General features: G+C 49.2%; 1 protein-coding gene across 2 annotated transcripts in view; it reads left to right on the top strand.

The window, feature by feature from the left end:
• Nucleotides 1-13,403: 13,403 nt before the first annotated feature.
• The window catches only part of nlgn4x (neuroligin 4 X-linked), a 200,162-nt gene continuing 186,274 nt past the window's right edge, over nt 13,404-27,291 (top strand). For both annotated transcript variants that reach the window (XM_033023361.1, XM_033023360.1), the window contains exon 1: nt 13,404-14,130. In XM_033023361.1, coding sequence (XP_032879252.1) covers nt 13,671-14,130 — 460 coding nt within the window. In that variant the 5' untranslated portion in view covers nt 13,404-13,670. The remainder of the gene's footprint in view (nt 14,131-27,291) is intronic.

Below are 27,291 nucleotides of genomic sequence, written 5' to 3'. Positions count from 1 at the left end.
AGCCGGCTCCCCCTTTTGTTCTCTTCCCCCCCACCCCACGCCATTATCCATTGTTCTATCCCCCCTCCCTCACCCCTCTCCCTCCTCAATGTCTTTGCTCTCCCCCCCCCCCAACTACCCCCCCCAACTACCCCCCCCCCCCCCCCCCACGCTGGTCCGCCTCTGTCCACTGGTTCTCACCCCCCTCCCTCCCCATTGTCCATTGCTCTTGTACCCCTCCCCCCACTCCCCACCTCAGGGCAGTTCCCCAATGCCGGGGTCCACCATGGTTCTTCCCCTCCCCCCCACCCCCCTCATGGCGGTCCTCCCACACTCTCATCAACCCGCTAGGCCTCACCACCACCACCACTGGGCCTCACCACCACCACCACTAGGCCTCACCACCACCACTAGGCCTCACCACCACCGCTAGGCTTCACCACCACCACTAGGCCTCACCACCACCGCTAGGCTTCACCACCACCACTAGGCCTCACCACCACCACTAGGCCTCACCACCACTGCTAGGCTTCACCACCACCACTAGGCCTCACCACCACCACTAGGCCTCACCACCACTAGGCCTCACCACCACCACTAGGCCTCACCACCACCACTAGGCCTCACCACTGCTAGGCTTCACCACCACCGCTAGGCTTCACCACCACCACTAGGCCTCACCACCACCACTGGGCCTCACCACCACCACTAGGCCTCACCACCACCACTAGGCCTCACCACCACCACTAGGCCTCACCACCACCGCTAGGCTTCACCACCACCACTAGGCCTCACCACCACCACTAGGCCTCATCACCACTAGGCCTCACCACCACCACTAGGCCTCACCACCACCACTAGGCCTCACCACCACCACTAGGCTTCACCACCACCGCTAGGCCTCACCACCGCCACCATGAGACTCCATCACCACGGTGGATGGCCCACCTGTTGCCGGAAGAGGCAGGAACGGGGTACTGATTGTGGATAGACAAAAGTGCTGGAGAAACTCAGCGGGTGCAGCAGCATCTATGGAGCGAAGGAAATAGGCAACGTTTCATAGATGCTGCTGCACCCGCTGAGTTTCTCCAGCACTTTTGCCTACCTTGGATTTTCCAGCATCTGCAGTTCCTTCTTAAATACTGATTGGGGATGATCAGCCATGATCACAGTGAATGGCGGTGCTGGCTCGAAGGGCCGAATGGCCTACTCCTGCACCTATTGTCTAGAGGAGTAGGCCATTCGACCCTTCTATGAGCCAGCACCGCCATTCAATGTGATCATTGCTGATCATCCAAAATCAGTACCCCATTCCTGCCTTCTCCCCATATCCCTTGATTCCGTTAGCCCCAAGAGCTAAATCTAACTCTCTCTTGAAAACATCCAGTGAATTAGCCTCCACTGCCTTCTGTGGCAGAGAATTCCACAGATTCACAACTGTTTGGGCGAATCACTCCAGTGGTCCTATTACAAGAAGGATGTGAAGTCTTAAGAGAAAGTACATCAATAATCTAGTAATTTACTAGTTTGTTGCCTTGAATACAGGGTATTAGTTATAAGGAAAGCCTGGGCAAACATGGATTGTTTTCTCTAGAACTGAGCGGAGAGCCGCTAGAAATATATAGATTGGGTAGACAGTCAGAACCATTTTTTTCTCAGAGTGGATATGTCAAGGACTAGAGGCCATTAAGGTGCAATGGGCAAAATTCAAAGCCCTTTCATGGTTCCTTGAAGATGGAGCCGCAGGTAGATAGGGTGGTCAAAAAGGCATTTGGCACATTGGCCACAGGTTATATTCAATTCAATTCAACTTTAATGTCATTGCACAAATACTGAGTATGGGTACAACGAAATGCAGTTTTGCGTCAGTCCGTAGTAGTGCATATAGAAATTAAAAAAAAAAAGAGGATACAGAATAATAAAAAATACAGAATAATTAAACAATGGGGACGGAGGGACCGGAGGAATCTATCGGCGGGACTCCGAGTTCAGCAATGCGACGGTATGATTGTAGAAGCTGTTCGTCATCCTACTGGTACGAGACCTGAGGCTCCTGTACCGTCTCCCTGATGGGAGGAGGGCAAACAGTCCATGGTTGGGGTAGGAGGGGTCTTTAATGATCTTCCCAGCCCGTTTCAGACACTGTTTTCGGTGGAGGGCATCCATGGCAGGGAGCGGGGCACCGATGATGTGCTGCGCGGTTTTCACCACCCGTTGTAGTGCCTTCCTGTCCGCAACAGTGCAGCTGCTGTACCATACCGTGAAGCAGGTGGTCAGGATGCTCTCGATGGTACAGCGGTAGAAGTTGGTCAGGATCTGGGGGGACAGGTGGGCTTTCTTGAGCCTCCTCAGGAAGTAAAGGCGCTGCTGTGCCTTTTTGATCAGCTTGGAGGTGTTGAGGGACCAGGACAAATTTGTAGCTGGAGACGTGCTCCACCTCAGTCCCGTTTATATGGATGGGGGTATGTCTGCCCCCTCTGACCTTCCTGAAGTCGACAATAAGTTCCTTTGTCTTCTTGGAGTTGAGGACGAGGTTATTATTGGCACACCAGGTTGTCAGGTGGACCTCCTCTCTGTAGGCTGACTCATCGTTGTCACTGATCAGTCCTACCACCGTGGTGTCGTCAGGGGTAGAATTGGGCCATTCGGCCCATCGAGTCCACTCTGCCATTCAATCGTGGCTGATCTCTGACTCCAAATCCCATTTTCTTTCCTTCTCCCCATAACCCTTGACACCTGTGGTCAGAGTATTGAGTATAGAAGTTGGGAGGTCTTGTTGCAATTGTATAAGAGGTTGGTGAGGCCGCATTTAGAATATTGTGTTCAATTCTTATAGATAGCGGAGACAAGGGATATGGGGAGAAGGCAGGAACGGGGTACTGATTGTGGATGATCAGCCATGATCGTATTGAATGGCGGTGCTGGCTCTAAGGGCCGAATGGCCTACTCCTGCACCTATTGTCTATTGACTATTGTCTATTGCTCTGGCCACCATGTTATAGAAAAGATGTTGTCAAGTTGGAAATGGTACAGAGAATATTTACAATGATGTTGCCAAGACTAGAGGGACTGAGCTATAGGGTTGAGGTTGAGTAGGCTGGGACTCTATTCCTTGGAGCACAGGAAGAAGAGGGGTGATCTTATTGAGGTGTATAAAATCATGAGAGGAATATATCGGGTCGATGCACACAGTCTCTTGGAGAATCGAGGACCAGAGGACATAGGTTCAAGGTGAAGGGGAAAAGATTTAATAGGAATCTGAGGGGTGACATTTTCATTCAAAGGATGGTGCGTGTATGGAACAAGCTGCCAGAGGAGGTAGTTGAGTCTGGGACTATCCCATCGTTTAAGAAACTAAGTTAGACAGGTACATGGATAGGACAGGTTTGGAGGATATGGACCAAACACAGGCAGGTGGGACTAGTGTAGCTGGGACATGTTGGCCGATGTGGGCAAGTTGGGCCGAAGGGCCTGTTTCCGCACTGTATCACTCTATGACTCTGATCAATGAATCGATGGGCTCAATGGCTCCTTTCTGTACTGATGTTCCCACAAAGAGTTTGCCCTGATGATGTTTGTCACTTTGGCAGCGGTAGAGTTGCTGCCTCACAGCGCCAGAGACCCGGGTTCGATCCTGACTCCGGGCGCTGTCTGTATGGAGTTTGTGCGTTCTCCCCGTGACCAGCGTGGGTTTTCTCCGGGTGCTCCGGTTTCCTCCCACGCTCCAAAGACGTGCAGGTTTGTAGATTAATTGGCTTCTTTCTGTAAATTGTCCCTAGCGTGTGTAGGATAGAACCCGTGTATGGGAGATCGCTGGCCAGCGTAGACTCTGTGGGACGTAGGGCCTGTTTCCACGCTGTGTTTCGCCAAATGAAACTAAACTAAACCAATAGGAGACTGGGGTAGAAAGAGTAGGATACACAATGGAACAGCTATGACCTAGATTTGGGTTTGATGCTGACTGGTGATAAATATTTATACATTTACGGTGTCACACAGCAAGGAAACTGGGCCCTTGGCCCAATTCATCCATGTTGACCAAGGTGTCGAACTACATTCGTCCTATAATCCCGCGTTTGGCCCATATCCCTTCAAACCTTTCCTATCAGAGTATTGAGTATAGAAGTTGGGAGGTCATGTTGCAGTTGTATAAGAGATTGGTGAGACCGCATTTTGAGTATTGTGTTCAGTTCTGGGCGCACCATGTTATGGGAAAGATATTGTCAAGCTCGAAAGGGTTCAGAGAAGATTTACGAGGATGTTGCCAGGACTAGAGGGTGTGAGCTATAGGTCGAGGTTGAGTCGGCTGGGTCTCCATTCCATGGAGCGCAGGAGGGTGAGGGGTGATCTTATAGAGGTGTATAAAATCATGAGAGTCCTTTACCCAGAGTAGGGAAATCGAGGACCAGAGGACATAGGTTTAAGGTGAAGCTGAAAATGGATAAGACAGGTTTGAAGTTATATGGTAGACAAAAGTGCTGGAGGAACTCAGCGGGTGCAGCAGCATCTAAGGAGCAAAGGAAATAGGCAACATTTCGGGCCGAAACCCTTCTTCAGACCAACCAAGCGCAGGCAGGTGGGACTAGTGTAGCTGGGACATTGTTGGCCGGTGTGGGCAAGTTGGGCTGAAGGACCTGTTTCCGCGCTGTATCACTCTATGACTATCCATGTACCTGTCCATACGTCCTTTACATTTTCCTTTAAAAGGGGGGGTGGAGTTGGTTGTTGGTTGTTGGTTTGTTAACTAAAATTGGAGAATTCAATCCTCTCCACCATTGGGTTGGAAGATGCTACCCAAGCGGAATACGAGGTGCCGTTCCTCCAGTTTTGGGGTGGTGGGTGAGGGTGGGGGGGGGGGGAGATACAGGCCCATGGAAGTTAGCTGTGGGAACGGATCTGCCAGATTTCCAGAGGCCCCGGACGCAGGGGGGCAAATTCGACCCGACGATCGGCCGCGGATGTCCCCGTGAGGTGGAGATGGCCCGCCTCACCTGATCTAGCCGCCACCAAATTTTCGAGTGGGGGGGGGGGACTTATCCGGATTAAAGGGGAGGGGACAGACCACCATTTGCTGGAAAACCGTTGCTGGAGCTGTGTTATCTAGCCCTGTCCCACTGTACGAGTTCATTCCAAGAGTTCTCCCGAGTTTGCCCTGATTCGAACTCGGAGATTTACGGTAATGGCCACTCGTCGGTACTCGGGGCTCTCGTGGAAAAATCTTTGTTGAATGTTGAAAAATCTTCACGAGTCTTCCCGTGCTTACCTGCCGTTAGCGAGTCTCCCCGAGTACCTGCCGTTAGCGTTACGAGCCGCTAAGAGACGTCCCCGAGCTCCGACGTACCCGCTACGTTCATTCTCCGTGCTTACCACGAGTTTGATTTTTTTTTTAAACTTGGGAGAGCTCTTGGAATGAACTCGTACCGTGGGACAGGGGTATTAGTGTTTTATTGTCACATGTATTGAGATAGTTGGTCAGACGTTTGCTATCTGGTGATCCTATTACAAGAAGGATGTGAAGGCTTTTGAGAGGGCGCAGAAGGAATTTACTGGAATATTGCATTGATTATAGGGTATTAGCTATAAGTTTGGAGAGTTTGGGGGGCATCTGATCGAGGTATATATAATAACGAGGCATAGATAAGGTAGTGGAATTTGTGGAATTCCCTGCCTCAGAGGGCAGTGGAGGCCAAATCACTGGATGGATTTAAGAGAGAGTTAGATAGAGCTCTAGGGGCTCGTGGAGTCAAGGGATATGGGGAGAAGACAGGCACGGGTTATTGATAGGGGATGATCAGCCATGATCACAATGAATGGTGGTGCTGGCTCGAAGGGGCCGAATGGCCTCCTCCTGCACCTATTTTCCATGTTTCTATGTTTCTATGTCTCTATGTAGATAGTCAGAACCTTTCTCCTAGGATGGACATTTACACCAGGATCCTTTACGATAGAACTTTATTTATTGAAGATCAACTTCCCTCCTGGGGTAAATAAAGTCCCATCGTATCGTACTGTAAATGCCAAATACAGGGGAGTATGGATATCAGGTGAGAGAGGCAAAGCTTAAAGTTGGCATTGGATTATTGTCACGTGTACCGAGGTACAGTGAAAAGCTTTTGTTGCGTGCTGTCCAGTCAGCTGGAAAGACAATACGTAATTACAATCGAGCCGTCTACAGTGTACAGATACGTGGAAGAGGTTATAACGTAAATAACATGGAGGGGATTGGGGACACTATTTTTTGACGGCCACGCGCGCATGCGCACACTCACACACACGCACGAGGCTTCGGAGGCTCAATCCACGGCTAAAAGCGGAGATTTTAAAATCGGGATCACAAAAACTTGGGGGGGATGTCCCCCCACCTCTCAAAACATGGGGGGGACGTATCCCCTCTGGCCCCCCCGGGTTTTCCGCCCCTGGTGGAGGGTACTGCACCGAGGAGTCCCCTGCAACATAGAAAATAGGTACAGGAGGAGGCCATTCGGCCCTTCGAGCCAGCACCGTCATTCATTGTGATCATGGCTGTTCTCTCCTGTTTCTCTCGCGGTTCACAGACTCGCCACTGTTGCGGGCTGGAAGAGTCTGTGTACCACGTGTACATGGAGTGCGTGAGGCTGCAGCCACTGTTTGAATATCTAAAGGAGCTGCTCCTTGCCTTCTGGCTGCATTTTACACCCACCATCCTCATCTTTGGACACCCTGTGTGCGTAGGGGAGAGGGAGTCGGGGGGGCCGAAGATGTCCTGGTTGGGTTGCTCCTGGGCCTGGTCAAGCTGGCCAACCGTGAGTCACGACGCCAGGTGGTGGAGGGCTCTACCCGAGTCGGCTGCCTGCCCCTTTTCCGGGATTTCGACCGTGCCCGGGTGGGGTTAGAAAGGGAATACGCCCTGTCCACGGGCACCCTGAGGGAGTTCCAGGACCGCTGGGCTCCGCAGGGTGTTGAATGCATCCTCAATAAGGATTGTATCATAGTTGTATAGTAGGTTACTATGGATATATGTTTGTATTGTATTATGGTGCTGGGTTCTGGCTTGTTTTATTGTCAATATTATATATTTTTAATAATTGAATACATGTTTTGATTAAAACAAAATAAAAAAAGTAAGGTGGATGGTAGCTCAGTTCTGCTCACTAGTTGTTGGAAGAATGGACAGAGATGGATTGTTTCCTCTGGAGTGGCCAAGGCTGCGGGGAGACTTGGGAGAAATATATAAATATAAGTATGAGAGGCATGGATTGGGAAGTATGATAGTCAGAACCCATCTCCAAGGATGGAAATATCAACTACATAGGGAGTACTTACTGCTCCGTGGATTGTCACCTTGTCGTGGTGGAGAAGCTTGTGTGGACCTGAGATCCTGAGAGCGATGCCGTCTGGAGCTATGCTCCCGGTAGGGCCACCCATGGCGGTAAGGTCGAGGGGGAGGTCTCTGACAAAGAGCAATCCAACCAAGACCTCAACGGTGGAACATGCGGAGGATGCTCTGGGGGAATCCAGAACCAGGGGCCACAGTTTAAGAATAAGGGGTAAGCCATTTAGAACGGAGACGAGGAAACACTTTTTCTCACAGAGAGTGGTGAGTCTGTGGAATTCTCTGCCTCAGAGGGCGGTGGAGGCAGGTTCTCTGGATGCTTTCAAGAGAGAGCTAGATAGGGCTCTTAAAAATAGCGGAGTCAGGGGATATGGGGAGAAGGCAGGAACGGGGTACTGATTGGGGATGATCAGCCATGATCACATTGAATGGCGGTGCTGGCTCGAAGGGCCAAATGGCCTACTCCTGCGTCTATTGTCTATTGACATTAGTGGAGCGTCACGACGGCTGGGAAGGCGGATGAAGGCTGCAGCAGAAAAGGGTCTCCGGTCGTCTTGGACTCCGTGCCACTGGATCCTGACCCAGATCTGTCAAGGACCCCACGTGGGGTGGCTGTCTGTGCACCAGTCTCCCCACGTTAAACAAAGTCACGCACAGGCGTCCTCCACCCCTGGAGACAGACACCCATGGTCAGCCACGAAGAAGAAGAAGGGAGTACAGGTTTCGGGTGAAAGGTACAAAGCTTTAGAAGTTGTGTGGGGCAAGATTTTTTTACATAGAGTGTGGGGAGTTCCTGGAAAATGCTGATGGGGGCAGAGGCAGATACAGTCATGGTGATTGAGAGGCTTTTAGACGGGCACATTGATCTGCAGGGAATGGAGGGGTAGGGTTCCTGTGCCTGGCAGAGGAGATTAGTTTAACTTGGCATCATATTTGTCATGGACATTGTGGGCAGAAGGACCTATTCCTGCACTGCACTGTTTAGTTTGGTTTAGTTTAGAGATACAGTGTGGAAACAGGCCCTTCGGCCCATCGAGTCAGCAAAGACCAATGGTCCCCGCACAGTAAACACTATCCCACACACACTAGGGACTATTTCCACTTATTACCCAGCCAATCGACCTGCAAATCTGTACGTCTTTGTAGTGTGCGAGAGAAAACCCACGCAGGTCACGGGGAGAGAACGTACAAGCTCCGTATGGACAGCGCCCGTGGTCAGGATCGAACCCGGGACCCGGGTCTCTGGCGCTGTAAGGCAGCAACACTACCGCTGCGCCACCGTGCCGCCCATGTTCTATGTTCTATATTCTATGTTCTAAGTAAAGGGCCGGTCCCACGAGCATGCGACCTGCATGCGGCGAGCGCGACCAAACCAGAAGCTGGGGGCCGCGCGGAGGTCGAGTGAGTGACGTGAAGTTCGAGTGAAGTCCGCAGGAAGTGCGCGCGTGATGTACTGCGTCGAGACGCTGTGCACGCCCGTCGAGGCGGTGCATACGGCGTCGAGTCGGCTGGCCGTTGTCGCGCGGAATTTTTGAACGCGGTCAGTTATTCGGAGCCCCGCGCGATGTCGGGACCAGCTCCGCACAACTCCATACGGCTCCGGCGATCGAAGTGGGACCGGCCCCGCGAGGCCGTACGGCTCAAGCGACCACGTTAGGTCACGCTTGCCGCATGGAGTCGCATGCCCGTGGGACAGGCCCTTGACTTTAACGTACGTTTTATAGGTCAGCCAACTGATTTACAATGGCTGCCACTTAATGCAAACATTCAAACAAACTGTTGTGACTTTTCACCAGAAGATGAGGAAACAAAAGCCGAAGAATCAATGAAAGCTTCAATAAAACCCTGGCTAGATCACAGCAGGAGTATCTCTGAGTTATATAAAGGATTGTGAGCTACTAGAGAGAATACAGCGGCGTTAGCATTTATTTTGAGTGGACTAGAATATAAAAACAGGGATGTAATGTTGCGGCTTTATACGATGCTGGCCAGTGGAGTTCTGTGAGCAGGTTTTGGGAATAAATATCTGAGGAAGGATGTGCTGGCTCTGGAGAGGGTCCAGAGGAGGTTTACGAAAATGATCCCGGGGGTGATTGCGTTAACATACGATGCACGTTTGACGGCGCTGGGCCTATACTCGCTGGAGTTTAGAAGGATGAGGGGAGGACCTCAATGAAACGTACCGAATAGTGAAAGGCCTGGATAGAGTGGATGTGGAGAGGATGTTTCCTCAGTGTGGGAGAGTCTAGGACTAGAGGCCGCAGCCTCAGAATTAAAGGACGATCCTTTGGGAAGGAGATGAGGGGGGATTTCTTTTGTCAGAGGGTGGTGAATCTGTGGGATTCATGAATGTGAATTTAAGGGCGTCATTTGCGCCTCACGCAGGTGGCACGCGAAGATTTTGTGAATCCCTAAATCCTGGGGTGCTGCGTGTGACCGTGCGTCACCGCCTACCTCACCACGCACCATGCGCGCGTAATGCACGCCATGCACGCATCACATGTGCATCATGACATGTAAATGATGTCGCGTAAATGACGCGCAAATGATGCCCAAGTGGGACATTTAGTGCAAGGTGAAGTCATATAACCATATAACCATATAACAATTACAGCACGGAAACAGGCCATCTCTGCCCTACAAGTCCGTGCCGAACACTTACTCTCACCTAGTCCCATCTACCTGCACTCAGACCATAACCCTCCATTCCTTTCCCGTCCATATACCTATCCAATTTATTTTTAAATGATAAAATCGAACCTGCCTCCACCACTTCCACTGGAAGCTCATTCCACACAGTTACCACTCTCTGAGTAAAGAAGTTCCCCCTCATGTTGCCCCTAAACTTTTGTCCCTTAATTCACAAATCATGTCCTCTTGTTTGAATCTTCCCTACTCTCAATGGAAAAAGCTTATTCACGTCCAGTAAAGTTCGATTGAAGACAGTCAGGGCGTCTCCAATGTGGTCGATGTGACCACTCTCTAGTTGGTGATAGGATGGTTCAGTTGCCTGATGAATGAAAGTGGAGAGAGAGCAGTAACTCAGTGGATTTCAGTTTAGTTTATTGTCACGTGTACCGAGGTACAGTGAAAAGCTTTTTGTTGCGTGCTAACCAGTCAGCAGAAAGACAATGCATGATTACAATCCAGCCATCACAGTGTTGAGATCCATGACAAGGGAATAACATTTAATGATCTTAGTGAAGTAAGAATTGTTGCTGCAGGAGTAGAGATTTAAGAGTGTGGAGGGATTGTAATAGTCATAGTCAGAGAGTGACACAGTATGGAAACAGGCCCTTCGGCCCATCTCGCCCATACCGGCCAACAATGTCCCAGCTACACTAGTCCCACCAGCCTGCGCTTGGTCCATATCCCTCTATCCTATCCACGTACCTGTCTAACTGTTTCTTAAACAATAGGATAGTCCCAGCCTCAACTACCTCCTCTGGCAGTTTGTTCCATACACCCACCACCATTTGTGTGAAAAGGTTACCCTCCAGATTCTTATTAAATCTTTTCCCCTTCACCTTGAACCTGTGTCCTCTGGTCCTCGATTCCCCTACTCTGGGCAAGAGACTCTGTTCATCTTCCAGATCTATTCCTCTCATGAATTTGTACACCTCTGTAAGATCTCCCCTCATCCTCCTCTTAGGCCCCCTTTGGTCGTGGCTGACCATGGGTGTCTCCAGGGTTGGGGGAAGCCTGTGCGTGACTTTGTTTAACGTGGGGAGACTGGTGCACAGACAGCCACCCCACGTGGGGTCCTTGACAGATCTGGGCCAGGATCCAGTGGCATGGAGTCCAAGACGACCGGAGACCCTTTTCTGCTGCAGCCTTCATCCGCCTTCCCAGCCGTCGTGACGCTCCACTAAGGTCAGCCATCGTCCTCCGCCTGTTCCACCGTTGAGGTCTTGGTTGGATTGGCTCTTTGTCACAGACCTCCCCCTCGACCTTACCGCCATGGGTGGCCCTACCAGGAGCATAGCTCCAGACAGCATCGCTCTCAGGATCTCAGGACGGACAGTGGGACAGGCAGCATCTCTGGAGACTGAATTCTTCAGATGCAAGGAGGGTCTCGACCTGAAACATCACCCATTCCTTTTCTCCGGAGATGCTGCCTGACCCTCTGAGTTACTCCAGCATTTTCAAACATCTTCAGTTTAAACCAGCACCTGCAGTTCCTTCCTGCACACAATAGAAACATAGAAAATAGGTGCAGGAGTAGGCCATTCGGCCCTTCGAGCCTGCACCGCCATTCAATATGATCATGGCTGATCATCCAACTCAGTATCCTGTACCTGCCTTCTCTCCATACCCCCTGATCCCTTCAGCCACAAGGCCCACATCTAACTCCCTCTTAAATATAGCCAATGAACTGGCCTCAACTACCTTCTGTGGCAGAGAATTCCACAGATTCACCACTCTCTGTGTGAAAAATGTTTTTCTCATCTCGGTCCTAAAGGATTTCCCCTTTATCCTTAAACTGTGTTGTCAAGAATAGGTGTTGCCAAGCTGGAACGGGTGCAGAGAATATATACGAGGAAGTTGCCAGGACACGAGGGCATGAGCTGTAGGGAGGGATTTTAGTTTTTAGCTTTTTAGAGATACAGCACGGAAACAGGCCCTTCAGCCCTTCAGCCCAATGTGACCTCGCCGACATTAAACACCATCCTACACACACTAGGGACAATTTTACATTCATACCAAGCTGATTAAAGTACAAACCTGTACGTCTTTGGAGTGATCTCGGTGAAAACCCACGTGGTTCACGAGGAGAACGTACAAACTCCACACAGACAAACACCCCAAGTCAGGATCGAACTCGGGACCCTATAACCGGCCCGTTCGCGGAGCTCGGATTCGGCCGCGGGACTTACCATCACCCGGCGGGGGGGCCAACACTGGAAGCCTGGATCGCCTCAACGCAGAGGGAGAACAAGGAGGGAAGAGACAAGGACTTTAAGACTTTTGCCTTCCATCACATTGAGGAAATGCCTGGTAGACTTACTGTGGTGGGTGTTAAACTGTGTTAAGTTTGTGTTCTGTTATTTTATTCTGTCATGGCTGCAAGGTACGCAATTTCGTTCAAACTAAAAGCTTGAATGACAATAAATGATACTTTATACTTTATAACTCTACTCCTGCACCACTGTGCGCTCTGTACCTGAGGAGGCTCGGACTTTATTCAGCCATGGTGCAGTAGACTTGATGGGCCGAATGGCCTAAATCTGCACCTACGCCTTATGAACTTTATTCCTTGGAGTGCATGAGAAATGGAGTGATCTCTTATAGAGGCGTACGAGACCATGAGAAGAATAGATTGGGTAGATCTTTTGGTAGACAAAAATGCTGGAGAAACTCAGCGGGTGCAGCAGCATCTGTGGAACGAAGGAAATAGGCAACGTTTCGGGCCGAAACCCGGAAGGGTTTCGGCCCGAAACGTTGCCTATTTCCTATAGTGGAGATTGTTCAACTCTTTGCATGGAGCGAAGGAAATAGGCAACGTTTCGGGCCGAAACCCTTCTTCTAAATCTTTTACCCTAAATCTACTAAATCTTTTAGTGGGACGACAGATGGCACAATGGGCTAAGTGTTCGGCTGGCAACCGGAAGGTAGCTGGTTCGAATCCCGCTTGGAGTGCATACTGTCGTTGTGTCCTTGGGCAAGACACTTCACCCACCTTTGCCTGTGTGTGTGTGGATGTAATTATGTGAAGCACTTTGGGGTCAAGTTGACTAAAAATGTGCTATATAAATAAAGAAATTTAATTTAATTTACCCAGAGTAGGGGGACTCAGAGGGGGGGGGGAGATTAAATAGAAACCAGAGGGCAAATTTTTTTCACGCAGTGGGCTGTGTTTATGTAGAACGAGCTGCCAGAGGAGGTAATTGAGGCAGGTATTATCACAATATTATAAAATACAAGTACATGGATAGGACAGGTTTGGAGGGATATGGGCCAAACGCAGGCAGATGGGACCAGTGTAGATGGGGGCAGGTGGGTTGGCATGGGCAAGTTGGGCCGAAGGGCCTGTTTTCATGCTGTAAGACTCTATGCTGCTTTCCCTTGTCGTGTCTTGAACTTAGACTGTGTTTGTTGTGTTTTCAGCTCGAGACTTGGTCGTTGCACGGACTGCAGAGTAACCAAACTCCTGCCGTTATTCCCAAGTGGAGTATCTTCTGGCAAGATGGTGATCGCGGGATTGGATGGGTAACCTATGTGGGACCTGGCCCGAGCCATCTGTTCCCCTCGGAGTTAAATGGATCCTGTGAATGCCTATCCTGTCACCAGAGATAAGAGTTGCCTCCACCGCTCAGCCTGAAGTTGTGTTTCCATTCTCCTGTGTGCAAGACTGCATGCCTGGCGTGGATCATATACAATGTCCAGCTCAAATGGCTTGCCCTGGCTGGCGTTTGTGCTGGGCCCATCCTTGAAGGTGAAGAGCCTGCTGTGGATCACCAGCGTGGTGCTGCGTATGGGACTCCTCGCCTGCCAGGACAACTTCCCCGTGGTCACCACCAATTACGGCAAGCTGAGGGGGGTCAGGAACCCGCTCCCCAACGAGATCCTGGGCCCCGTCGACCAGTACCTGGGCATTCCCTACGCCTCAGCCCCCACCGGCGAGAGGCGCTTCCAGCACCCGGAGTCTCCCTCCTCCTGGACCGGAGTGCGGAATGCCACCCACTTTGCCGCCGTCTGCCCCCAGAACATCCACGGCATCCTGCCCGACGTCATGCTGCCCGTATGGTTCACCGCCAACCTGGACATCGTGGCCTCCTACATCCAAGACCAGAGCGAGGACTGCCTCTACCTGAATGTCTACGTGCCCACCGAGAACGGTAAGTCGCGCTCGGCGCCCGGCGCTCCTTCCAGTAATGGCAAGCGGAGTAAAAGAGAGAAGGAATTGGGGGAGAGAAGGGAGGAGAAAGTGTAGATGAACCATGCCATTCCTAATCTCCACTACACATATGAGCATGCCACCCTCTACATGGTATCACAGTACTACACAGCTTTATGGCCTTGTCCCACGGTACGAGTTCATTCCAAGAGCTCTCCCGAGTTTGCCCTGATTCAAACTTAGAGATTTACGGTAATGGCCGCTCGTCGGTATTCGGGGCTCTCGTGGACATTTTTCAACATGTTGAAAAATCTTCACGAGTCTTCCCGTGCTTACCTGCCGTTAGCGAGTCTTCCCGAGTACCTGCCGTTAGCGTTACGAGCCGCTAAGAGACGTCCCCGAGCTCCGACGTACCCGCTACGTTTATTCTCCGTGCTTACCACGAGTTTGATTATTTTTTTACTTGGGAGAGCTCTTGGAATGAACTCGGACTGTGGGACAGGGCCATTACACTAGAAAGGCCAGCCAGCCGGCTCGCTCTCTCTCTCACACACACAAGCCAGCGGAGCTAGATGAGAATGGCTGGCTGTTGGAATGTTCCTGTCAACTGTGGAATAAAGATTGATCTTCACTATGTGTGTTGTTGTTTTAGATCCATGTCTCTTCCTCCACTGACCCGCCTTTGCGACTCTTTGTTGGAAGGTACTCGCGGATATGTGTGGAGAAAAGTTTTGTTTTTTTTTGCTGTTAATTTACAAGTTGGATAAAATAGCAGAGTTGCTTTCAAACGCATTCCTCAGCGAGGTTTCATGTTTAGAATATAATAGCCCTGTCCCACGGTACGAGTTCATTCCAAGAGTTCTCCCGCGTTTGCCCTGATTCGAACTCGGAGATTTACGGTAATGGCCACTCGTCGGTACTCGGGGCTCTCGTGGACATTTATCAACATGTTGAAAAATCTTCACGAGTCTTCCCGTGCTTACCTGCCGATAGCGAGTCTTCCCGAGTACCTGCGTTACGAGCCGCTGAGAGATGTCCCCGAGCTACGTTCATTCTCCGTGCTTACCACGAGTTTGATTTTTTTTTGTTTAGCTCAGGAGAGCTCTTGGAATGAACTCGTACCGTGGGACAGGGCTTTAAGGGCTGATATATAATGAGACGAAAGATGAATCAGAACCAATGCAAACATGCTGAGTAATAAAAGTGAACTGACTAGGCGTAGACACAAAATGGTGGAGTAACTCAGCGGGACATCAGGCAGCATCTCTGGAGAGAAGGTGACATTTCGCGTCCTCGGTCCTTCTGAAGAAGGGTTTCGACACAAAACGTCACCCAGTCCTTCTATCCGGAGATGCTGCCTGATGTCCCACTGAGTTACTCCAAGCACTATCTTCGGTATAACCATATACATAACTTTGAAGTGGAGATCAGCAATTTCAATAACCAAGTGGAATTAGTTCCAATAGATGTATTTTGTTGCTACTGCTCCAGGGAACCAATGTTGTAAGTGACTTGCTTTGTCTATAGCCTTGTCTGACCCAATTTCCGCAGTTCCTTCTGTACCTCTGACTACTGACACGTTCAGATGACCTACTTGGAGAGGATCGATGACGCCAGCACTCCTTTTAGCCATTTCTGGAAGTTGTCCCAATTAAAAAAACATCCCCTTGATTCTTTGCAAAATTTAACAGCCGTCACAGTTTCTGGCAAAAGCACACAGAGTGCTGGAGTAACTCAACGGGCCAGGCAGCATCTGTGGAGGGAATGGCTAGGTGGCCGTTCCAGGTCTTTACGCGTAGGGAGGGACTGCAGATGCTGGTTTAAATCCAAGGCAGACACAAAATGCTGTGGGGTAACTCGACGGGTCTGGCAGCATCTCCGGAGAGAAGGAATTGGTGACGTATTGGGTCGAGACCCTTCTTCAGTCTGGTTTTATTGCCACGTGTACCGAGGTACATTGAAAAGCTTTTGTTGCGTGCTATCCAGTCAGTGGAAAATTGGAGGAGCAGCACCTCATATTCCGCTTGGGTAGTTTAATGGTGGCAGACTAGGAAAAGGGGAGATGCAGCGAGACCTGGGTGTCATGGTACACCAGTCATTGAAAGTGGGCATGCAGGTGCAGCAGGCAGTGAAGAAAGCGAATGGTATGTTAGCTTTCATAGCAAAAGGATTTGAGTATAGGAGCAGGGAGGTTCTACTGCAGTTGTACAGGGTCTTGGTGAGACCACACCTGGAGTATTGCGTACAGTTTTGGTCTCCAAATCTGAGGAAGGACATTATTGCCATAGAGGGAGTGCAGAGAAGGTTCACCAGACTGATTCCTGGGATGTCAGGACTGTCTTATGAAGAAAGACTGGATAGACTTGGTTTATACTCTCTAGAATTTAGGAGATTGAGAGGGGATCTTATAGAAACTTACAAAATTCTTAAGGGGTTGGACAGGCTAGATGCAGGAAGATTGCTCCCGATGTTGGGGAAGTCCAGGACAAGGGGTCACAGCTTAAGGATAAGGGGGAAATCCTTTAAAACCGAGATGAGAAGAACTTTTTTCAAACAGAGAGTGGTGAATCTCTGGAACTCCCTGCCACAGAGGGTAGTCGAGGCCAGTTCATTGGCTATATTTAAGAGGGAGTTAGATGTGGCCCTTGTGGCTAAGGGGATCAGAGGGTATGGAGAGAAGGCAGGTACGGGATACTGAGTTGGATGATCAGCCATGATCATATTGAATGGCGGTGCAGGCTCAAAGGGCCGAATGGCCTACTCCTGCACCTAATTTCTATGTTTCTATGTTACACCCCAGCGGAATGAACGTTGACTTCTCTAATTTCAGGTAGACCCTGCTTTCTCCCTCCTTCCCCTCCCCGTCCCAGCTCTCCCACAGCCCACTGTCTCCTCCGCCTCTTCTTTTCTTCTTCCTGCCCCCCCCCCCTCCCCACATCAGTCTGAAGAAGGGTCTCGACCCGAAACGTCGCCTATTCCTTTGCTCCATAGATGCTGCCTCATCCGCTGAGTTTCATTTGTCTACATTTTTCCAGCATCTGCAGTTCTTTCTTAAATAGTCAGTGGAAAGATTATACACGGCGATTCGCTGCGTGCTGGTCGCAGAAGTAGGTGTGCAATCACGTATTATTATCGCTCCACTCTCTGAAACCTCTACTCCAAATGCAGCATTTCTTACTTTAAGTATGGTCTTCTTAATCTCCTGTGTAAGTTATTCCCTTATCATGTATCTGTCGACTGTAAATGGATCGATTGTAATCATGCATTGACTTTCCAAATAAAAACTAAGCAATGGAGCTATCCACAATATAGATAAATGGGAATAACATTTAGTGCAAGATAAAGTCCGGGAAAGTCGGATTAAAGATAAGATAGTCCGAGGGTCTTCGCCCTAGGAGGGGGGGACGGGTGGAGTGGGGGGGGGGGAGGAAAACTAGAAAAAAGAGATGGGGGCAGGACAAGGCCTGGCAAGTGATCACAGCTTCCATCACAGCGAGGAGGAGATTCGCTGCGATGGATGTTTGTGTCAATTGGTTCTTCTACTTGTGTGCGGTGACTGCAGAAACCAAATTTCGTTTGAACCTCAATGAGGTTCAAATGGCAACAAGTAAATAGTATCATTGTATAGGTATGTTGCAAAGCGTACCTGAAGCGTCGCTGAAAATCTGTCCCAGCCCGTGTGCGCGATTTAGATTAGATTATTAGATTAGATTAGATTGGCCTAAATCTGCACCTACACCATATGAACTTTATTCCTTGGAGTGCATGAGAAATGGAGTGATCTCTTATAGAGGCGTACGAGACCATGAGAAGAATAGATTGGGTAGATCTTTTGGTAGACAAAAATGCTGGAGAAACTCAGCGGGTGCAGCAGCATCTATGGAGCGAAGGAAATAGGCAACGTTTCGGGCCGAAACCCGGAAGGGTTTCGGCCCGAAACGTTGCCTATTTCCTATAGTGGAGATTGTTCAACTCTTTGCATGGAGCGAAGGAAATAGGCAACGTTTCGGGCCGAAACCCTTCTTCAAAATCTTTTACCCAGAGTAGGGGGACTCAGAGGGGGGGGGGAGATTAAATAGAAACCAGAGGGCAAATTTTTTTCACGCAGTGGGCGGTGTTTATGTAGAACGAGCTGCCAGAGGAGGTAACTGAGGCAGGTATTATCACAATATTTTAAAATACAAGTACATGGATAGGACAGGTTTGGAGGGATATGGGCCAAACGCAAGCAGATGGGACCAGTGTAGATGGGGGCAGGTGGGTTGGCATGGGCAAGTTGGGCCGAAGGGCCTGTTTTCATGCTGTAAGACTCTATGCTGCTTTCCCTTGTCGTGTCTTGAACTTAGACTGTGTTGGCGCCGTTTAGGGGGTAGGGTTTAAAACGCGATTTTCCCTAGGCTGTTCAAATCGAGGATGTTCAGCCTAGTTAATTATTAACGAAAAATCGCTGGAAGATTCCCTCGCTTTAGCTATTATTACTTTTAAGGGCTTTATCTAATTGTTATAGTAGTTTAAAAATTAACCTCTAAACCCCCGACCGCCGGCAAGGCCGGATCTCATACAGGGGACAATAGAAGGTAGGCTGTTTATTTTTACATTAAAAAGGGCTTCTAAAGATCCCTTTATACAAAGTTTAATGTTGCGAGCAGCTAATTTTGGGCCCATTATATCCCGCAGTATTTTTCTGGGCATTTGGGGGCACAAATCTACCGCAATGTGAACGTTCTAAACCAGCGCGTTCCACAGGGACCCACTAGAAAGCTGATTTAAATGGACTTTAATTTACAGCAATTGAACACTAAATTCCTTCCATTTGGCCTATAAATTAATGTAAATGAGATTTAAAAATCATGTTTTATTGTGAATTATTTGTGAATATTATTTGGACACTTAGGCTATTTAAAAATGTTAATCATTTATTAAGAAATGGATAGATGTTTAGATCTACTAATTGAAGTTTGAAATTAGCTACAATTGGGTAACTAACTAATTATATGCTTTAATTTCAGGTCATCCAAGTAAGATTATTCTATATTTGTTTCAGAATGCTTCAATCTATGATAACTGAAAATTTCATTCAGTTCTCTTAATTTTTAAGAAGGTTATGGGCTTTTGACTGTTCACGATCACAGCTTTTTTGTTATGTCCATAGAAAATCAATAGGGAACAAGATGCTAATTTCCGAGTATGAAAATGGCCATAACTTTTTAAATACTTGAGATATGAAAGTGAATTAGGTGTCAAATTAAACTTCTTTTTATGCTTTATCTGATGGGATAAATTACAGACTTGATTTTTAAAATCTCAAAATTTTGTAACATTGCTACATTGTATCATTGTAAGTGATAGGTGGATAGACACAAAATGCTGGAGCAACTCAGCAGGACAGGCAGCATCTCTGGAGGGAAGGAATGGGTGACGTCTCTTCAGACAGTGTAAACCAGCATCTGCACAATTTTCAACACAAGTGATAGGTGGATACAGGTGAGGGAGGGGGGAAGGGTCGAACGGCAGACGGGCGGATAAACGATACAGAAGGAAAGGAGACAAAAAGATGCCAGAGAAGGAGAGGCCAGATGAGGGATATAGATGGATGAAGACAATAGACAATAGGTGCAGGAGTAGGCCATTCGGCCCATCGAGCCAGCACCGCCATTCAATGTGATCATGGCTGATCATCCCCAATCAGTACCCCGTTCCTGCCTTCTCCCCATATCCCCTGACTCCGCTATCTTTAAGAGCCCTATCTAGCTCTCTCTTGAATGTATCCAGAGAACCTGCCTCCACCTCCACGAGGCAGAGAATTCCACAGACTCACAACTCTCTGTGAGAAACATTGTTTCCTTGTCTCCGTTCTAAATGGCCTCAAATACCCCTTATTCTTAAACTGTGGCCCCTGGTTCTGGACTCCCCCAACATCGGGAACATGTTTCCTGCCTCTTGCGTGTCCAAACCCTTAATAATATTACATGTTTCAATGAGATGCCCTCTCATCCTTCTAAACTCCAGAGTGTACAAGCCCAGCAGCTCCATTCTCTCAGCATATGACAGTCCCGCCATCCCGGGAATTAACCTGGTGAACCTACGCTGCACTCCCTCACGTCCTTCCTCAAATTGGGAGACCAAAACTGCAAACAATTGGACACAACTGCACACAGATGGACCCACAAGGGGTGGGGGGTGGGTGGAAAAGGAAGAGGGGTGGGGAGGAGTTAGTGGAACGAGAGGGAGAGTGGAGGGGGAGAGGGTCGCGATTTAAAATTGGAGAAGTCAATTGGTCCGAAGAAGGGTCTCGACCCGAAACGTCACCCATTCCTTCTCTCCAGAGATGCTGCCTGTCCCGCTGAGTTACATAGAAACATAGAAAATAGGTGCAGGAGTAGGCCATTCGGCCCTTCGAGCCTGCACCGCCATTCAATGTGATCATGGATGATCATCCAACTCAGTATCCTGTACCTGCCTTCTCTCCATACCCCCTGATCCCTTTAGCCACAAGGGCCACATCTAACTCCCTCTTAAATATAGCCAATGAACTGGCCTCAACTACCTTCTGTGGCAGAGAGTTCCAGAGATTCACCACTCTCTGTGTAAAAAATGTTTTTCTCATCTCAGTCCTAAAAGATTTCCCCTTTATCCTTAAACTGTGACCCCTTGTTCTGGACTTCCCCAACATCGGAAACAATCTCCCTGCATCTAGCCTGTCCAACCCCTTAAGAATTTTGTAACTTTCTATAAGATCCCCCCTCAATCTTCTAAATTCTAGCGAGTACAAGCCGAGTCTATCCAGTCTTTCTTCATATGAAAGTCCTGACATCCCAGGAATCAGTCTGGTGAACCTTCTCTGTACTCCCTCTATGGCAAGAGTGTCTTTCCTCAGATTAGGAGACCAAAACTGTACACAATACTCCAGGTGTGGTCTCACCAAGACCCTGTACAACTGCAGTACAACCTCCCTGCTCCTATACTCAAATCCTTTTGCTATGAATGCTAACATACCATTCGCCTTCTTCACTGCCTGCTGCACCTGCATGCCTACTTTCAATGACTGGTGTACCATGACACCCAGGTCTCGCTGCATCTCCCCTTTTCCTAATCGGCCACCATTCAGATAATACCAAAGTGGATTGTGCCGTCCTGTGCACGGCTGCCCAACCAGCAGCTGTCTGTCTTTTCATCTTTTTATTTTTTGTTTTAGTTAGTTAAGTATTTTGTTTGGAGGTCTAGACTTTTTTATGTGGGGGGTGGGGGGGGGGGGGGGGGGAAGGGGGAAACTACCTTTCAGGGTCCCTACCTGGTCGGAGAGGCAGCTTTTCTCCGGGCTGCAGCTTCGACCCGTCCTCGCGGCCTACCAGCGGGCCTGGAGCGGCGTTTCCTGTCGGGGACCGCCCAGAACCTCGGCTTCGGCAGCGGCACAGCACTGGAGCGCTATCGTGGAGCGGGCGATGCCTTGCCCTGGTCGCCGCGGTGGAGCTCCGGTGAGCTGAGGATCGCTGGGGAAAACATCGCGGAGCTGCGGGACTGTGGAGCGGCCAGCTGCAGGCGGCGGCGCTGAACTTTACACCGGGAGCTTGGGATCTCTAGACGAGATCGCCAGTTGTTGAGCTCCAACCGGCGCGGCCTTGTCGGCTTCGGAAGCCGCGGCCTCCAGTACGGAAGCGGCCGTTCCAGGGTTCCCAAGCCGCTGAAAGGACTCTCCCGACGCCGGAGCAACATCACCCGGCAAGAACGGCCTGGAACATCGGGCCTCCGTAGAGGCAACTGTGGAGGCATCAATGGGCCCGACTATGGGTGAACTGGGGTTGGGGACTGGACTTTGTGCCTTCCCTCATGGTGGGAGCCATTGTGGGGGGATGTTCTTTGTGTTTAAGACTCTCATTGGTGTTATGTCTGTATTCCTTCTTTATGTGCTGCAAAATGGCAAGAAGCATTTCACTTCATTACACCTCGGTGTATGTGAATGTGACCAATAAAATACCTTTCATACCTTTGGATAACCTCACATTTATCCACATTATACTGCATCTGCCATGCATTTGCCCACTCAACCAGCCTATCCAAGTCACCTTGCAGCCTCCTAGCATCCTCCTCACAGCTAACACTGCCCCCCAGCTTCATGTCATCCGCAAACTTGGAGATGTTGCATTCAATTCCCTCGTCCAAATCATTAATGTATTGTAAATAGCTGGGGTCCCAGCACTGAGCCTTGCGGTACCCCACTAGTCACTGCCTGCCATTGTGAAAAGGACCCGTTTACTCCTACTCTTTGCTTCCTGTTTGCCAGCCTGTTCTCTATCCACATCAATACTGAACCCCCAATGCCGTGTGCTTTAAGTTTGTATACCAATCTCTTATGTGGGACCTTGTCGAAAGCCTTCTGAAAGTCCAGATACAACACATCCACTGGTTCTCCCTTATCCACTCTACTAGTTACATCCTCGAAAAATTCTATAAGATTAATCAGACATGATTTACCTTTCATAAATCCATGCTGACTTTGTCCAATGAATTCACCACTTTCCAAATGTGCTGCTATCCCATCTTTAATAACTGACTCTAGCAGTTTCCCCACTACCGATGTTAGACTAACTGGTCTGTAATTCCCCGTTTTCTCTCTCCCTCCCTTTTAAAAAAGTGGGGTTACATTAGCTACCCTCCAGTCCTTAGGAACTTCTTTGGGTCTGAAGAAGGGTCTCAACCCGAAAAGTCACCCAATCCTTCTCTCCAGAGATGCTGAGTTACTCCAGCATTTTGTGTCTAACTTTGTGTTTTACTCAGGATTCCAGTGTCTTGTGTCTATAAACTGTGATAGTCCGTTTCAGATTATTAGCACTATTAACACAATCCTACACACACATTCATACCAAGCCAATTAACCTTCAAACCTGCACGGCTTTGGAGTGTGGGATGATACCGAAGCTCTCGGAGAAAACCCAGTTTCAGATTGTAAAGTCATGCATTTGATCAGTCAGTTCAGATCACCAATCATTTCCTTCCGTAATTTGAACTCATAAAGTTGATCTAACTCTCTACAGGAGCCACTTATAGGTGTGTATATAATTCTTTAGGTTTTAGTTTAGTTTAGAGATACAGCGCAGAAACAGGCCCTTCGGCCCACCGGCTCCGCGCCGACCAGCGATCCCCGCACATTAACACAATCCTACACACACTAGGGATAATTTTACATTTATACTAAGCTAATTAACCTTCAAACCTGTACGTCTTTGGAATGTGGGATGATACCGAAGGTCTCTTAAGGAAAGTTCTTACGAGGTTGGAAAATTCTTAAGAGGTTGGACAGGCTAGATGCAGGAAGATTGTTCCCGATGTTGGGGAAGTCCAGAACAAGGGGTCACAGTTTAAGGATAAGGGGGAATTCTTTTAGGACCGAGATGAGAAAATCATTTTTCACACAGAGAGTGGTGAATCTCTGGAACTCTCTGCCACAGAGGGTAGTTGAGGCCAGTTCTTTGGCTATATTTAAGAGGGAGTTAGATGTGGCCCTTGTGGCTAAAGGGATCAGGGGGTATGGAGAGGAGGCAGGTACGGGATACTGAGTTGGATGATCAGCCATGATCATATTGAATGGCGGTGCAGGCTCGAAGGGCCGAATGGCCTACTCCTGCACCTATTTTCTATGTTTCTATGTTTCTATGTCTCAGAGAAAACCCAGGCGGTCACAGGGAGAACGTACAAACTCCGTACAGACAGCACCCGTAGTCAGGATCGAACCAGGGTCTCTGGTGCTGCAAGGGCTATACGGCAGCAACTCTACTGCTGCGCCACCGTTCCGCCATTTGGTGACTTTCTTTGAATCATTTGGTGATTTTCTCTAGATCTCTGTTATGTTTCCATTATTGCTGGCTTTTTTCAAACCCATTCCTAGTTGCTAAAGGCATATAAGATACATCGTTCCTTTAAAATGGTGTCGCAGGTTGATAGAGTTGTCACGAAGGCCTTCAGCACGTTGGCCTTCATCAGTCAGGATATTGAGTATAGAAGGTACACAAAAATGCTGGAGGAACTCAGCGGGTGCAGCATCATCTATGGAGTGAAGGAAATAGGCAACGTTTCGGGCCGAAACCCTTCCTTAGATTTTCTCATCTCATTCTTGTGTACCTTCGATTTTCCAGCATCTGCAGTTCCTTCTTATACATTTTGAGTATAGAAGTTGGGAGGCCATGTTACAGTTGTGTAAGACATTGGTGAGTCCACACTATTGGTCACCATCTTATAGGAAAGATGTTGTTAAGCTGGAAAAGATGCAGAAAAGTTTTATGGAGAAGTTGCCAAGTGGGGTTGATAACGTTCTCACTCCCAAATAAGGGACAAGAGGTCAAAATACGGGACAAATTCCCGACGGCAATTCGTTGACCGACTGGGCCGTGTCTGGGTGAATGATGAGTTGGCCCCGGGTGCTGGACTGTACACAAAGCCCCAGCCGGTGGGCCAGCTGAGGAGTTTTGGCCCGGGCCGCGCGCAAAGTCCGGCGCCCCGTCCAACTCATGAACCGATGATCGGCCGTGAGAAGGAGGGGTGGTGGTGGTGTCGGTGGTAAGCGAAGGTCCGAAGGTCGGACAGCTGGCCGGGCTGCCAACCGATGGGGCCACGGGCGAGGCGCTGCTGCTGCTGCTGCTGCTGCTGCACTCCATGGGCTGCACTACGTCGGGACGGGTGAGGCGGGGCCGGACCCGGCGCTCCGACCCGACAGTCCCCTCGACCCGAGTAGTAGCGGTCAAATACGGGACAAGGGCGGTCCCGTACGGGACAAACCAATTTAGCCCAATATACGGGATGTCCCGGCTAATACGGGACCATTGGCAACCCCATTGCCAACACATGAGGGAGGACCTGAGCTATTGGGAGCGGTTGAGCAGACTGGGACCTAATTCCTTGGAGCGCAGGAGGGCGAGGGGTGGTCTTATAGAGGTGTATGAGAGGAATAGACCAGGTATAAGCACAGAGTCTCTTGCCCAGAGTAGGGGAACGAAGAACCAGAGAACATTGGGTAAAGGTGTGAGTGGACATTGTTTCAGGAACCTGAGGGGTAACATTTTTACACAGAGGGCGAAGGGTGTACGGAACGAGCTGCCGGAGGTGGTCGCTGAGGCCGGGTGGGGAACTGATGGGACAATGGGAAGAATCACATGGAAAATAACTGGAGGACTAGTACAGACTCAGTGGGCTGAAGGGCCTGTTTCCGCGCTGTACGAATCTTCCGCTCGATGGGTTTTTGAAAAGTGCCGTTGCTGTACGAGGAGCTGTGCCAGGGAACGTCAGCGCCAGAAGATTTAATGTGTTATTTCTTTCCCGTGAAAAGATGAAATAAGTGGTGTGATAAATTGTTTCCTGGGCTGAGGGATTAATTGCACTGAGAATGGAGCAACAGGAACGCAAAACCACTGACTTTGCTTTCATTGGGCATTATCATTGGGCATTATCCGTCAAAGATTTGGCTCCTTGCTATGAATGCTCAAAGAAATTTCTGATTTTCATTTTTGCAAATTGTTAATGGGAGTGACATATAACGCTGTGAAGGTTATCGTTAATTGTCCTTCCTTTAATGTCTTACAGTTACATCATATAGAGTCACTAGACAATAGACAATAGGTGCAGGAGTAGGCCATTCGGCCCTTTGTACCAGCATTGCATAGATTGATGTAGCAGGGAAACAGGCCCTTCGTCCCATCTTGCCCACACCAGCCAACGCGTCCCAGCTACACTAGTCCCATCTACCTGCGTTTGGCCCAGATCCCTCTAAACATGACTTATCCATGTATTCGTCCTAATGTTTCTTAAAGGTTGCGATAGTTCCTGCCTCAACTACCTCCTCCGGCAGCTCATTCCATACACCCACCACCCTCTGTGTGGAAAAGTTACCCCTCAGGTTCCTATTGAATCTTTGCCGCCTAAATCTTCTGCCCTATGTCCTCTGGTTCTCGATTCCCCTACGCTGGGCCGGTCACTGAAAGTTGGCGTGCAGGTACAGCAGGCAGTGAAGAAAGCTAATGGAATGTTGGCCTTCATAACAAGAGGATTTCAGTATAGGAGTAAAGAGGTTCTTCTGCAGTTGTATAGGGCTCTGGTGAGACCACATCTGGAGTATTGTGTACAGTTTTGGTCTCCTAATTTGAGGAAGGACATCCTTGTGATTGAGGCAGTGCAGCGTAGGTTCACGAGATTGATCCCTGGGATGGCGGGATTGTCATATGAGGAAAGATTGAAAAGACTAGGCTTGTATTCACTGGAGTTTAGAAGGATGAGGGGTTATCTTATAGAAACATATAAAATTATAAAAGGACTGGACAAGCTAGATGCAGGAAAAATGTTCCCAATGTTGGGCGAGTCCAGAACCAGGGGCCACAGTCTTAGAATAAAGGGGAGGTCATTTAAGACAGAGGTGAGAAAAAACTTTTTCACCCAGAGAGTTGTGAATTTGTGGAATTCCCTGCCACAGAGGGCAGTGGAGGCCAAATCACTGGATAGATTTAAGAGAGAGTTAGATAGAGCTCTAGGGGCTAGTGCAGTCAAGGGATATGGGGAGAAGGCAGGCACGGGTTATTGATTGGGGATGATCAGCCATGATCCCAATGAATGGCGGTGCTGGCTCGAAGGGCCGAATGGCCTCCTCCTGCAACTATTTTCTATGTTTCTATGTTTCTAAACTTACAGAATAATGAAAGGCATAGATAGAGTGGATGTGGCGAGGATGTTTCCACTGGTGGGAGAATCCAGGACCAGAGGCTGAAAGCCTCAGAATTCAAGGGCGCTCTTTTAGAAAGGAGGTGACAATAGACAATAGGTGCAGGAGTAGAGGCCATTCGGCCCTTCGAGCCAGCACCGCCATTCAATGTGATCATGGCTGATCATCCCCAATCAGTACCCCGTTCCTGCCTTCTCCCCATATCCCCTGATTCCGCTATCTTTAAGAGCCCTATCTAGCTCTCTCTTGAAAGCATCCAGAGAACCTGCCTCCACCGCCCTCTGAGGCAGAGAGGGTAGTTAATCTGTGGAACTCATCGCCACATAGAGGACTGTGGAGGCCAAGTCAGTGGACACTTTTAAAGCAGAGACAGGCTAATTCTTGATTAGAATGGACATCAAGGGTTATGGGGAAAGGGCGGGAAAATGTGATGAGGAGGCAGAGATCAGCCATGATTGAATG

Source organism: Amblyraja radiata, chromosome 6 (assembly GCF_010909765.2).
Source record: "Amblyraja radiata isolate CabotCenter1 chromosome 6, sAmbRad1.1.pri, whole genome shotgun sequence".
Taxonomy (NCBI): domain Eukaryota; kingdom Metazoa; phylum Chordata; class Chondrichthyes; order Rajiformes; family Rajidae; genus Amblyraja; species Amblyraja radiata.
This window is presented reverse-complemented; position numbering and strand designations above follow the sequence as displayed.